This window comes from Rhinopithecus roxellana, chromosome 14, assembly GCF_007565055.1.
Source record: "Rhinopithecus roxellana isolate Shanxi Qingling chromosome 14, ASM756505v1, whole genome shotgun sequence".
Classification (NCBI taxonomy): domain Eukaryota; kingdom Metazoa; phylum Chordata; class Mammalia; order Primates; family Cercopithecidae; genus Rhinopithecus; species Rhinopithecus roxellana.
The window spans coordinates 76,102,576-76,116,482 of record NC_044562.1 but is presented as its reverse complement, the minus strand read 5'-3'; the positions used below and the strand labels follow the sequence as shown (position 1 = coordinate 76,116,482).

Sequence of the window (13,907 nt, the reverse complement as noted above, 5' to 3'; positions counted from 1 at the left end):
CCCAACCCTCGGCCCCCATCTCCCTTTCGGGGACCCGACGCGACTGGGGACCCTCCCCAAAAAGGCCTCTCTCGGAGCGCTGCCACTCAGCCCGCAAACTGCCGGGACACTGCAGCTTGTGAGCTCTGGCCCCGGAGGACTAGTAGGGGAAGCCGGAGCCGGAGCGGCCGAGGGAAGAAAGGTCTGTCTGGAGGATGTCTGCGTTCTTGGCGTGAAGGCGCCGAGCTGCTACTCCAAGACCTGCCTGCACTTTCTTTTCCTGAAACACAGTCTCCCAGCCCCGCCCGGCCCCAGGCCCCAGGGCGGAATGTAACATCTTGTAAAGTGGCAATCACTGCCAAAACCGTCCCCGCGAGGGGAACTCCCGCGGGGGAAGGGGGATCGGAGGGATGTGGGGCCTCCGCATCCGCTTTCACTGGCGTGTGTGCGGGCGGGGGTGGTGTGGGGGGCTGCGGCGTGCCTAGCAGATCCCGGGTGGGGAGGGAAGGGAAAGGTCGGCCTGGGGAAGGCTTCCCTGGGGCTGCTTTGGGTGTTAGGATCCTGCTAGAGGCCTCCAGTCCCCGCAGGACCTAGTGCCCTAGCTCCAAGGCTGGGAGTAACGCTGTCCCCAGGATTGCGCCCCATCCTACAGCTTCTAGGATTCCTGGACCCCAAAGTTGAATTCGAAGCGAAGGGACCTGTCTGTATTTTTGGAGGAGGAGAGGATCTGTAGCTTAATTCTCAAAGGAGTCTTCGACCCTAAACAGGTTAAAGCCACTGGTGGTCGCTGTTCCATGGAGGGAAAGAAGCGGGCTTGTGACTTTTGAGCAACTGCAGGGGACACCAGGAGTGGGGGAGTTGCACTCGAGTTTTACTGTCCGTAAGAACGACTTTTTGAGAGGGGACAGGGCGTCTTCCTCCCCGACATTGTTCTCTTGGGCGCAGGGGACCACTTTGGAGCTTCTCTTTCTACCCGCCTCTTCTACCCCTTGTCTTCTACCACTGAACTGTTTGTAAACAAAGTTCCAGTCTTCCCCCGCTCTCTTTGCCTCCACCAAACCTGATATTTCTCCCAAATTCGCTTCATCAGTCTGGGATCGTTACACAGGGCGGATAATCACAATTTTCACAAGTGATTCTGAAAGAAGACCTAGGGGAAGCCTCCTAAACGGTCCCACATTGCAGCAGGGCTGGTGAGGCCTGGGATCCATTATCTCTCTTTTCTGCCCTTCCCATCCCGGAGTCTCAGGGCCGGCGGAGGGAATTGGGCGCAACCGGAGGGGGGTCTGCGCCCAGCAAAGCACCGCGCTGGGACGAGGTGGCTGTGGGCAGAGCGTGCACGGGGGTTGGGGGAGAAGGGGACTGAAGGGGCGGGGGGCGCGGGAGCACCTGGGCGGCAGGCAGTTGGCCCTGGAGCTCAGTGCCCGCGCTCTGTCTGAGTTGGGAGAGCCCTGCCAGAGGGTGGAGCGGAGAGGGCCGTGCACCCCTCACTCTTCGGCTTCCCTCCCCCTGCTTCCCAGCGCTTGTCATATCCTGTCTCTGGCCTGATATTTCACGCGAGCAATTGGAAGATTACAATGGAGATTTATGTGTGTTCTGAGCACTGCTAGTTTCCCAGTGTAGAGAGCCGAGATCGCTGCTTCCCATTTCCATTTTTCACTCGCGCTTTGGGGAGCTCAGTAGAGCACGGGGGGAGCGTGTCTGCGCGGCGGCAGGCTGATCACAGGACTCCGCGTCTCCGGGCGGGCCGGGAGACTGTGAGAAAGGCTTGCCAGCGCGTCGCCCCCGGCGGGGCTGGAGCCGGCCCCCGCCTCCAGGAGCCAGGCTTTGTTTCCTCCCTCGCCCACTCCTCCCCCTTTTCTCCCCCTCATTTCTGGGACCTGGGCGCGTCCTTGCCAACCCTTCTCTTTGCCCCTCTCCTCGTCTGCGGAAACACCCTCTTCCTCTGGCCCCTTCATCCTCCTGCTCTCGGCTTCGCAGGCTCCCTGGGGGAAGGCTCGTCGTGGCCCAGACCGACCCCTCCGTCGCTGGGTGCCGGGTTAGGTGACTCCGGCGAGTCTGTGGGGCCTCAGCCCACCCCGGAGCTGAAGGCGTCCGCCCTCCCGGCTCCCAGGCTTGGCTCATGCCAAGGCCTGTTGCGTGATTCCAACTTGGGCTGACATTCCCTGCCCCGGGCGCTCCAGCGTAGGCCTCTTAATCATCTTGTCTGCTGCAGATCCTCGACACCAGCCAATTTACTGCCCGTCTCTCCCCGCTGGTTTCGGGAGGAGGGAGGGGAGTGCGCGCAAAGGAGGGGAGGGCACAGTTAGCCTGAGGAGGAAGGCTGGCACCAGTTAGTGGCACTAAAAAAAAAAAAAAAAAAAAAAAAAAACCCACAGAATTTGGAGCTGGGGTAGGGGTGGTGGACAGGGATGGGGGTCTGCCAGGCAGCGGTTGCTTAGGGAAACCCAGGATCACAGGTCAGTGGGCTTCAACCCAGGCCTCCCTAGCCTGGGAAAACAATGCAAAAAATGCAATGGGACACTGGATTGTGTAGCCTCCCTGCTTTTTCTAAAGCCGCAACTCTCTGGACCGCACCTTTGTAAACCAGACTCAGAGGAGGCCCAAAAGCAATCTGCCCAGAAAAGTCATGATTCTCCTCAGGATGATGCCACTGAGCCCAGAAAGTCACCTCCGCCCTGTGTCTGGTTTTGGCAGATAAGTTGAAGACACACAACACAGATGGCCTCATCCTAGAGGAGAGGAAGCCTGGACCTGGCAGGCGGGGCTCTGGCTGGTATCCAGCCCCTCTGCAGTAGCAGAGAGTCCCTTCAGAGGGCATGGCTGAGGTTCAAACCCCAGGTAGGAGGGGGCTCTCCCAGCTCCAGGATGCTGCTTTTCCACACAAAGTGAAGTTGGAAAGCCTCTGGGTAACTGTGGGTTTCATACCCCTCTCTGGGTGCACTGTGATAAAACAGTAATACTAAATATTAAATAGATAAAAGTTAGTTGTTACCATGTGCCAGGCACTGTTACATTGTTGCCTCATTAAATGCTCACAACTCCAAGCTATAGCTGTTAATGTCTTACAGATCTGCAAACTGTAACACAGGATGATTAAAATGGGTTCCCCAAGGTCACACAGTCAGTGATTGAAGCCAGGAAGCTTTCACCTGTGGGCCCTAGCACTTTCAGGAAAGGGACTTTTAGTTCAGGCCTTCATTAACCCCGGGTCTTTGTAGGGAATGCCAGAAAGTAGGGTCACCGCCAAAGTTGGAAGCTGGTTGTGTGGGGCCCAAGGTAGAAAGCAGAGCCCAATGGTGTGTGGACATTTTCCCCTCCAAGAGTATGAAGTGGAAAGATGCCACTCTCATACCAGTGTATATAAATGTCTGTGACTGTATACATGAGTGTGCATATGTGAGTTTCTCTATCAGTGTGTAAAGGTGTGAATCCGAGTGTGCATGAGTTCGTGTGTCAGTGTTGTGTGTAAAAGTGTGATGGAGTATAAGTGTGATGTGACGGTGTTAGAGTATGTGTCATTTTGTGTGCGCCTGAGAATATTTGAGCATGAGTGTGACTGTGAGAGTGTGTATCAGTATAGGTAAGTGTGTGTTAGTATAGATGGGCCTGTGACAGTGTGCTCAGTGTGTGATTGTGTGTTAGCGCGCGCGAGCACAGCCCCGTGCCTTTGGGGTCACCTTGCATTCCAGAGCAGCCAACCATGCCTCACGAGGGTGACTCACAGAGCTCTCAGTTCAGTCCCGAAGTGCCGTGGGACAAACGGAGGGGAAGGTTCAAAGTAGGGGTCCGACCCTCAGGTTGCTCAGGTCCCTGATGGGAGGTGCCCTGCGGCGGCTCAGATGCCTACCCTGGCCATCCAGTCGGGCGCGGGGGCGGTGGCGCCAGCGCCGGAGGGTCGGGGCAGGCGGAGGCTGAAGCGGCTCGGCGCTGAGTGAGTCGACGCGCCGCCGGCTGGATAACCCCTCGCTGGGACTCGGGAGGGGGCGGGGCGTGAAACCCCCGGTGCGGCCCCACGCCCAGCGTGCCTGTCCTCTCCTTGCCACACCTCGCGGTGTCGCAGCCTTGGAAAGATGTAAACGTAGCTCTCGGTCGGCTGGCTTCCCGGCCTGTGCAGCGGCTTGAGCTCTGAGCACATGACTGACCGGACCCTGGCACCAAGAAAAAAGCGCACACATCCAGTGAAAACAATAATTTATTTAAATAATCTCTTCATATTGTAAAATCAACATTAAGAGCATGTTGTTTTCATAATAAATAACCCCAAAATACCTTTCATTTCAACAACAAAGACTTTAGGATACGATAAAACAAATCCAAATCAGTAGCTTAACTGAAACGTTTTTAAAGGAAAAAATAAAAAGGAGGGGTTGCCGAAGTCACTGCTAAACTGCAGTTTTCACAACTGGGGGTTTACAAAAAAGTCTGAAAAGATGGGTATTTTTATACAAATAAATCAGTGGGAAAATCTGCACAGACACCTTTATTTACAAACTCTGTGTCCAAGTCCAGGCTAATAATCCTGAATAGGTTTTAAAAAAGATAATTTAAACACATTTTTGCAGTGTTCACATATTAAAAAATCATTTTTTTCAACATCAAAATGAGGTCATCCGCAAAGGCACCTAAACTTTTAAAAAAATAAAAATAAAAAAACTCCACTGGTGATGGATGAGGAGAGAGCTGAGGGAGCGCTCCTTGGGGAGCACGATGGGGGAAGAGAAGGGATGGGGGCTCCGAGGGCTGGGAACTGCAGGGAGTAAAGTGGCCAAGGGTCAAGGGGCCACGTGGGGGAGGGCGGGCAGGCGGGACCGGGAGGTCAATAACTGCAGCGTCCGAGCTGAGCCCAGGAGCGGGCGAGGAGAAAGAAGCCTCAGAGCGCCCGGGAAGCCTCGCGCGCCTGGGAGGCGTCCATCTCCCGAGACCCAGCTCTCAGCCCGGGGCGAGGAAGGCGCCATACAGGCTCACCCGGAGGGGAGGGGAAGGCAAGTCAGAAGCGGGGCTCCAAACGGCCGAGACCCAGGGCTCTGGTCAGAAACGCGGCCTTTTAGGGAGGCCTTCGCCAAGCTGCTGTCCGGTTCCCCCGAGAGAGAGGCCCGCTTGGTGGCCCCGGGTGGGAGCAGGACCTGGGACGGGCCACTGCAGGTCGCAGCCTCCAGGAGAGGTGGGTGGCGGCAGCGGGCCGGGAGGAGAGAACCCCGGCTCGGGGTAAGCACTGAGGATCACTGGTCCCTGCTCTCAGTCTCTGGCGAGTTCTCCCTGGGGTTAGAAAATCGTCCCCGCGCTCACCGGGGCGCCCCCGCCGCCGTGATGGTGGTGGTGGTGATGCGGCTGCGGGGTCTGAGTGGGGTGCAGCAGCGGCGCCGTGGCCTGCAGGTGTGAGGCGGATCCCGAGGCCTGGTGGTACCATGGGTAGTTGCCCAGAAAAGCCGAGGCCGCGCTGCTCGGGCTGGAGCCTGAGCTGCCGGCGCCGCTGCCGCCACTGCCCGGACCGCCGCCGCCCGCCATCCGCTGCGGCGCAGCGAAGTCCCAGGAGGCGGGCGCCGAGATTGGCGGCGAAGCACAAGGTGGAGAAGCGCTGGCCCCAGGGTGCTGCTCCGAGGGAATCTCACCACTTTTCCACATCTTCTTGAACTTGGACCGGCGGTTCTGGAACCAGATTTTAACCTTTGAGGAAAAAGACCTGAACATTAGTGGACGAACCTAGTCTTGGGGCAGTAGGGGTTCGAAGAGGAGAAAAAAAAAAGCAGAGAAAAACCGCCGGCTAGAGGTGGGCAGCTAGCGCCTTGGAAGCGGATCACGCGCGGCGGCCTTTGAGACTCTGCGGGTTCCTGCTCCCTGGGGAGGTACTTGCCAAAAGGCCAGGGCTGCTGGTGTACGTGCACTGTGATGACGGTGACAGCGGGAGGGTGAGGAGGGCCAGTTATTTCACCCGCTTAATCAGTAGCGAGAGGCACGGGGTTTCTGTCCACCCGGTCCCTTTCCTTCCCTCCCACGCGGCGGCCCCATGGGGGTTTCCAGCTTTGGGCCTAGAAGCTTACTTAGGGCCGCTCGAGGCGTAGGCCTGGAAATCCTTAAAAGTACTTAAAATGAACTTTTAAAAGCATTGTCCTGAACCCGCCTGCTTCCCAGCCATCTCAGGCCCGCGCTCTCCTCGCCCCCGCAGGGCGCGAGCCCCACCTGAGTCTGGGTGAGGCCCAGAGATGCCGCCAGCTCGGCTCGCTCCGGCAAGGCCAGGTATTGAGTCTTTTGGAAACGCCGCTGAAGAGCCGCCAGCTGGAAACTGGAGTAGATGGTGCGGGGTTTCCGAACTTTCTTTGGCTTCCCGTTCACTATCCGGATTTCAGGCTCAAGATCCTCCTTCTCTGCAATGATACGGAATCATGAGAACCGCGCACCCCAGGGGTCCTGGAGTTCCCGCGCTCCTAGAAGGCCCGGAGAGGGGACTTGGCTTGAGCCAGGAGGTGGGTGCACCGAACTGTGGCGCCACGGGCAGGCGCAACTTCGCAGCTTGCGAATCGGAGCCGCCACCGACCCCGGGAGCTGAACCCTCCAGGGAAGGGGGAGACAAGTGCACACCCAAGAGAAAGAAGCAGGTGGCAAGGAGATGCCCTTATGAGGCAGGCGGAGCACGCCCACTTGGCCCTTGAGGCCACCAGGTCCCACCAACGGAGAGAGGGAGGTAACGGGCGACCTGCGGCAGATTGGAGGCTGGGGAGGGTAAAGGGCACAAGCGGGCGGTGAGCAGGCAGCGTGAAAATCCAGGGCTTTCGACGGCCCCCCGCCCCAAACACGTTTACCCATCCATCCCATTAACTAGACCGACTCGGCACTCTTGACTCCAGCGTTATGCATACCAGGCTCGTTGTTGGCTGGGGACGAACTGGTTCCATAGGGAGCGTAGGAGGTGTAGGCGGCGGTGTAGCCCAGGTCGTAGCTGCTCTTGGCGGAGTAAGGGACATTGTTGAGACCGCTGGCTTGGTACTGGTAGGAACCCATGTGCGCGAAGGGCGAGCCTCCGCCGCCGCCGCCGCCCGCCGGGTGCTGCTGGTTGGTGTAGTAGCTGCTGTCGGTGGCGGTGGACACCGGAAGGGTGGGCGACTCCTGGGGCTTGTGGAGGCTGCTGCTGCTGCTGTTGTTGCCACCCGGGCCGGCGCCGCCGCCGCTCGGGGGCTGCTGGTGCTGGTGGTACGTGCTGGAGGCGGCGATCTGGGTCGAGTGCATATCAGCCACTAGACTGTCAAAGACTCCAGTCATCCTGGCCCGGGACGGGAAAGAGCAGAGGTGGCGGGCGTGCGGGGGAGGCCAGGCGCCTCCTCCGTCTCTCCCGGTCCCCTCCAGCAGCCAATATAATTACGGGGGTGGTTGGGGGGAAACAAGAAAGCAGTCAACCGTCTAGGCGCCTCCTCCTCCGGGGAGGCGATCACTGTGAGCTGCTCGGGACAGCTGCTGGTCGCATCCTCTTTCGGCCTCTGGGCCCACTCGGCTCCTTGCCCAGCGCGAGCGCCAACTCGGGCGGGGGGGCGGGCAGTGAAGGGGGCAGGGGTGGCTGGGCCAGGTCGGGGATCCGGGAGGCGGGAGCAGGTGAGCGGCCCTGAGCGGCTTTACGATTGTCTGCCAGGCGGGCTCCTGCAGTGTGGGCATTTAACACTCGTCACGTGAGCGCTGGCGACGTCACCTAGCAACAGCCAATCAGAAGCAAACGGCCGCGGAGCTCCGGGAACGCCCGGCCAGGGGGCGGGCGTCACACGGTGGACGCTGTGGCTGCGGCTGCGGCTGCGGCTGCGGCTGCGGCTGCAGCGGCCCCGGGTGCAAACAGACTGCCGCTGAATGTGAGCAGCGAGGCAAGGGGTCGAGGTAGCGGGGAGTCAGGGTGGCCCGCAGCAGGAAGACAGAAGGCGTGGAGACAGACTGGCGTTTTGCCTCAGAGGAAGAAGTGGGGTCCCCCATCCCATTCTGTGTGCAAGTGCCAGTTCCAGTGATTCATGTCCGAGGTCAGTTTTCAAACACATTAAAGTACGTCGGTGCCCAGAGTCCAGCTAGCTCTATCTCCACTTTTCCTCGAAGTGTCTGGCACTTACTCTTGTTAGCCACTGGGCACTTGACATAGTCAATTGATTTAATTATCCACAAACCACGTGTAATGCCCGCTTCCTAACCAATCCGCAGGGATATTAGGACAATTAATTAGATAATATTAAAACGGGTTTTCTTTGTTGCTTGAAAGAGAAGCTACATAAACGTAAAGGTATTATTGCTAATAGTATATTTGAAACCAGTTTCCCTGGTACTTTCCCGACACGCGAGGCTCTGAGTAATTATATATGTTTGATAAGTAAATGACACCCTGAAAGCCATCCCGAGGACTTCCTCCTTCGGGTGAAAAGGTTCACCAGTTGGCCTTGAAAATTCGATGCTCTTGCGAAAAAGGAAATAGGATAATAGGTGAGATTATAGATTTATCAAGTAGATACTAGATTTATCACTTCTCTGTAAATTTACAACAAATATAAAAAGTTTTATCTGGTTTATTGAATTTAATCCTGTTTTACAGTTTTGCATTTTGGGACCCTGTTCTACTCTATCATTGCAATTTTTTCTTTTCATTCTCCTGTTTTTTAAAAAGTCGGAAATGGTAACTTCCTCTGTCTCTGTAATCTTGTAGTGGGAAATCTTGGCCCGACGGTGATGGACGGCACGACTTGCTGGACTCCTAAGTCCGGAGTTCCTGCGGCAGCTCTTGCTTTGTGGCGCCACCTGGTGGGCAGCGTGCGAGGTTACGGGGGGCGGGGTAGACGGTCTAATCACGCCCAGGCGCCAGCCTCTGAAACCCCCCAAAAGAACAAAATAGTAATTAAAAGCCACAAAATTGTGCTAGTGCGCACCATCTGAAGCACCCTTTCCTAAAGACCTAACATGTCGCTGAAAGAACTTGTTACAACAACTGTCTGGTAGAAAACAAGTTGATACCTTCAAAAATATGATATTTGGTCTTCTTCCCCAGAAAAAGCAAGTGTGTAATTAAAACTCCAGCATTCACGCAGAGGAATAATGAGATAGGTAATGCGCCTTCAAGTCTACCTGGATTTAGTTCCCAGCTTTTTTTTGGTTAAGGAAGGCCCCTAGATGGAAAGAGCCAGCTTATGAGAAAAGGTTGGAGGTGGAGCTCACCCCCACCCACCTGCATTGCTATGCGGCTCGCTGCCTACTTTATGGGCCTCAGCTGCAAAACTAACCTCTTGATACTGAAACATGATTGCCTTTTGGTGTTTTTTTGTTCGTTTGTTTTTGTTTTTTTGAGACGGAGTCTCACTTTGTCACCCAGGCTGGAGTGCAGTGGTGCGATCTTGGCTCACTGCAACCTCCACCTCCTGGGTTCAAGCGATTCTCCTGCCTCAGCCTCCTAAGTAGCTGGGATTACAGGCGCGCGCCACCACCCCGGGCTAATTTTCGTATATTTAGTAGAGACAGGGTTTCACTATATTGATCAGGCTGGTCTCGAACTCCTGACCTCGTGATCCCCCCGCCTTTTGGTGTTTTGACTTCAAATTCCAACTCTTTCTTTCTGTCACTACAGTGGGGGCTGCTTTGACCTAATATAGAAAAAAATTCCCTGAAAAAGAGATTTTTAAAAATCCAACCTCCTGCCAGGCGTGGTGGCTCACGCCTATAATCCCAGCATTTTGGGAGGCCGAGGTGGGCAAATCACCTGAGATCAGGAGTTCGAGACCAGCCTGGCGAACATAATGAAACCCCATCTCTATTAAAAATACAAAAATTAGCCGGGCGTGCTGGTAGGTGCCTGTAATCCCAGCTTCTTGGGAGGCTGTGGCAGGAGAATCGCTTGAGCCTGGGAGGCAGAGGTTGCAGTGAGCCGAGATCGTGCCTTTGCACTGCAGCCTGGGCGACAGAGCGAGACTCCATCTAAAAAAAAAAAAAAAAAAAAAAAAAAAAAAAAAAAAAAAAAAAAAAAAAATCCAACCATATCTTTTTCTCTCTGTTCTTTGTTCCCACCCTAAACATGTTCTCCAGGCTTTTTCATGGTGGCAAATTTGTTGTATTTTATTTATTCAGTAACTTCCATTAATTAGCAGCCCAAAGTCTATATCAGCCGAGATCTGGAAAATGGTATCTTTCTGGAAGGAAATGACTGGAGTCCCACTTTATCTGGAAAACAAGGGATTGCGTACGTGGGGGAAAGAGAGGGCAAAGTAGAGACCAGAGGCAATGAGCAAGCGGGGAGAGTGTGAGGGAGGGGGAGAGGGAGGGAGAACCCACGACTGCATTTGGAGAATCAAGTAGAGACTTGAGGTATGAGTTCTGATAATTTGAACACAAATCTGGGTTTAGTCAAATTATCCGATTACTTCATCACAATGTCCAAACAGTTTGCTTACTTTGGTCTAAAGTCAGGGAAGCAGTGGCAAGGGAATTGACAGTTTTGTCTACAGTCAGAGTGATGCCCATCTCCTTAGTGATCTGAGTGAAGGGGAGGCTTAACGGCCGGGCGCGGTGGCTCAAGCCTGTAATCCCAGCACTTTGGGAGGCCGAGACGGGCGGATCACGAGGTCAGGAGATCGAGACCATCCTGACTAACACGGTGAAACCCCGTCTCTACACTAGCCGGGCGAGGTGGCAGGCGCCTGTAGTACCAGCTACTCGGGAGGCTGAGGCAGGAGAATCGCTTGAACCCGGGAGGCAGAGCTTGCAGTGAGCTGAGATCCGGCCACTGCACTCCAGCCTGGGCGACAGAGCGAGACTCTGTCTCAAAAAAAAAAACAAAAAAAAAAGAGAAGGGGAGGCTTAAAACGAGTTTGGGGGAACACTGGTGCTTGAGGGCAGTCAGCTACCTCTTCTGCCCCAGGGCACCTTCTTTCCCCTTCTCCGTTTTTCGGATTTCTCTGATTTCAGCATTCTTTTGCTCCGCAGGAACCTAGAAAATGGTGGGGGTAAATAAGGGGAGCGTGAAGTTTCTACTCTGGCCTTGCGTGTTCCAATCCCATCGCTGAGACTTTCTTCTGCTTTGGAACGCTTGTCTCAGGCTGTCGCTGCGCTGCGGCGTCTCCCCTCGTAGGAGCCTAACGCCAACCCCTGCGCCAGGCAGGGATGGAATCATCATTCTCATTGTACAGAAGGACACTGAGGCTTGAGAACGGAAACGACTTCTTTTGAGTTGGGTTCCCCTCCCTCCTTGCCAGGCAGCCGCCTTTCTCTGTTGCCATAGCACAAATCACAAGGGTATTTATGTAGTAAGCCTTAGTTGAGCAGCTCCAGGTCTCCATAAGACGGCGAGCTGGAGAGGACAGGTCTGCGCTTTGCTCTCAGCCCCTTGCCCCACTGCTAACCTGGGGCAGGATTCCAGCCTTCGCCTAGCCCCGCGGTTTGCCTCTGCAGGGCTATCGGGTGTCCTCCGCTGCACAGAAAGCCAGCCCAGTTGGGTATTATTGGGGAGAGGATGCCTCCTGCCGGCAGGGAGCGGGGCTGGGCGCCCCGGTGCCCTCAGTGCGTGGCGGGGCCAGGCCCATTTTCACTCTTCTTCCCCCACCGGGGGTTGGGGGCCGCACGCGCTGCTGCTCCTACTCCTCACAGTCTCGTCGAGGGTCCCGGAGACGCGGGTTTCCAGGCCTCTGGTCCAAGAGGCAATGCCAGTTTCGGTACCTTTGTGTTTTCGCCCCCGAAGTAGTAGCTCTAGGAACCTGTGCTTTCGAATTCCTTTGGGGTTTGTCCTAAAACTCAAGGACGTTGGAAGAGGGAGGGGATTTGGTTATGAGAACCTCCCAGCTCAGCCTTTGCGACCAAACCGCAGTGCTTTTGTTCTCACTTCATTGGCTAATTGCAGCTTCTTGGGACAGCTCTGGCCGGATCCTTTCGCATTGCTGGTCTCCTCAGCATGATTTTCCCTGCGGCTCCAAGGACAGCCTCAAGGGACTCCGGGAGCCATCAGCTCTCCGCAGCCCCTGGGACCGGTAGGCAGACGGGACCCCTGACTCGGGATCTGCGTCCTGAGATGTCACATTTTTTCTTTTCCTGCATGGACCTGGCGATAGCACACAATGGAATCACTCTTGGGGGGCAAAGACTCGGCCTGTGCAGGGAATGGGTGGGTCCTCTGGTCTCCGCTGCCACGGCTCCCCGGCTTAGAGGTTGTCTCAGGTTTCCACCATTTGAAAAATTATTATTATCTTATTATTTTGAGACGGTGTTTTGCCCTTGTTGCCCAGGCTGGAGTGCAATGGCGCGATCTCAGCTCACCGCAGTCTCTGCACCTGAGGCGATTCTCCTGCCTCAGTCTCCCCAGTAGCTGGGATTACAGGCATGCCCCATCACGCCCTGTTTTTTTGTTTTTTGTTTGTTTGTTTGGTATTTTTAGTAGAGACAGGGGTTCTCCATGTTGGTCAGGCTGATCTCGAACTTCTGACCTCAGATGATCCTCCCATCCTGGACTCCCAAAGTGCTGAGATTACAGGCCTGAGCCACCGCGCCCGCCTATTATTATTATTTTTAAGAGTCAGAGTTTCACTCTCTCACTCAGGTTGGAGTGCAGTGGCGCGATCACAACTCACTGCAGCCTCGAATTCCTGTGCTCAAGGGATCCTCCTGCCTCAGCCTCCGGAGTAGCTGGGACCACAGGCATATACCACCATGCCCAGATAATTTTTTTATTTTGTAGAGACGGGGGCCTCACTATGTTGCTCAAGCTGGTCCCAAACTCCTGGCTCAAGCGATCCTGCAACCTCGGCCTCCGAAGGTGCTGGGGCTGGGATTACAGGCGTGAGCCACCGCTCCCGGCCCACATCTTTGGCTCGACACTCCCTCCTGGCTCCCGAGCTTGAGAGTCTCAGTCTCAGTCAGCCATTCCTCTTCCACCTGCCTCCAGGCACTGTCCTCCAGTAGCGTGCAGTCTAGTGCAGAGAACGATTGCCCGCGTGTATTTACTGAGCGCCCAGGGTTCTGCCAAGCCCTTTACCTCCGGCATCTCACTGACTCCTGGGAATCGCCCTGTGGGGTGGGTACAGTATCACTCACATTGAGGAAACCAAGGCCTAGAGCCAATCACATGCTTAAGGACGCGCAGCAGTGTCCGACCTCGAACTCAGATCTGGGCCACAGAGGCAAGGCCGCTGTCGTTCTGGGCTGTTTCTGGCCAGGGGACGCGAGAGAAGGCGATACCACACTTACCTCTCCCGGGCCTGGTGCTGCCAGCTCCACGGAACAGACGGGAAGGGGCCTTGGCCGTCCTGAGGGCGACTGCGCCCCTTCCTCCCCAAGGAGCGTCCTGGAAGGGAGGTTCCCCTGGGAGAGGAGGAGGCGCGCCTGGCTGCGCAGAGGGTAGCCCCGGGAAGATTCCCGAACAGACTCGAGCCTCCGCGGAGAGGGCGGGTGGCGGGTGCCCCCTGGCTTGGCACGTAAATCCGAGCTTGGGGACCCGATGTTTTGTTCCCGCTGGGATTCCGCCCGGAGTTATCTTTGCTCCCTGCTGGGGTGTAAGTAAACCCCAGGGGCTTGAACCGGAATCATCGGATACTCGACGCTTTCAGCCGTGGCCTTTCCGCGGCGCAGGGCTTCTGGTGCTTTCAGACCCATTTTCACCTGTTGCCTTCCAGAACTAACAGACTCTAGTCAGGTCCATTTCACTTTATTGTCTGCTCAACGATTAAAGCAAAGAGAGTGACAGCTGGGGCCCTTGATCCGGGAGGGCGCCCTGTATGGGGCGAAGGGTGGCCCAGGTTCTGAGGCACACTGATCCGGTGGCCTAACTGTGGGATCCCAGCGCACAGGCCCCGAAGGCAGGCCACCGGTGGTTGAGCTTCCAAGGGCGAGAGAAACCTATTCTCCTTAGATGGTGAAAAGCTGCCACATCTCAGTGTCCAGGTCCCTCCTCCTTTCCCCACCGCCCCCGCCACCTCCAGGAACAAAAGCTTAGACCG

The 13,907-nt window shown here is 56.0% G+C and overlaps 1 protein-coding gene across 1 annotated transcript; it reads right to left on the bottom strand.

Annotated features, from left to right (window-relative positions):
* Positions 1 to 4,446: 4,446 nt before the first annotated feature.
* DLX2 (distal-less homeobox 2) lies at positions 4,447 to 7,595 on the bottom strand. Its single transcript, XM_010377590.2, has 3 exons — positions 6,837 to 7,595; positions 6,160 to 6,344; positions 4,447 to 5,646 (listed from the first exon to the last, which is right to left on the bottom strand). Exons 1-3 carry the CDS (start codon positions 7,234 to 7,236, stop codon positions 5,245 to 5,247), a joined length of 987 nt encoding a protein of 328 aa, XP_010375892.1. The 5' UTR covers positions 7,237 to 7,595; the 3' UTR covers positions 4,447 to 5,244.
* Between the last annotated feature and the right edge of the window lie 6,312 nt (positions 7,596 to 13,907).

Coding starts and splice junctions, on each gene's coding strand:
- DLX2 (XM_010377590.2), bottom strand. CDS start 7,236: ATGACTGGAGTCTTTGACAGTCTAGTGGCTGATATGCACTCGACCCAG. Junction 6,345..6,836: donor CCCAGCCAACAACGAGCCTG/GTATGCATAACG, acceptor GTATCATTGCAG/AGAAGGAGGATCTTGAGCCT. Junction 5,647..6,159: donor TGGGCCTCACCCAGACTCAG/GTGGGGCTCGCG, acceptor TTTTCCTCAAAG/GTTAAAATCTGGTTCCAGAA.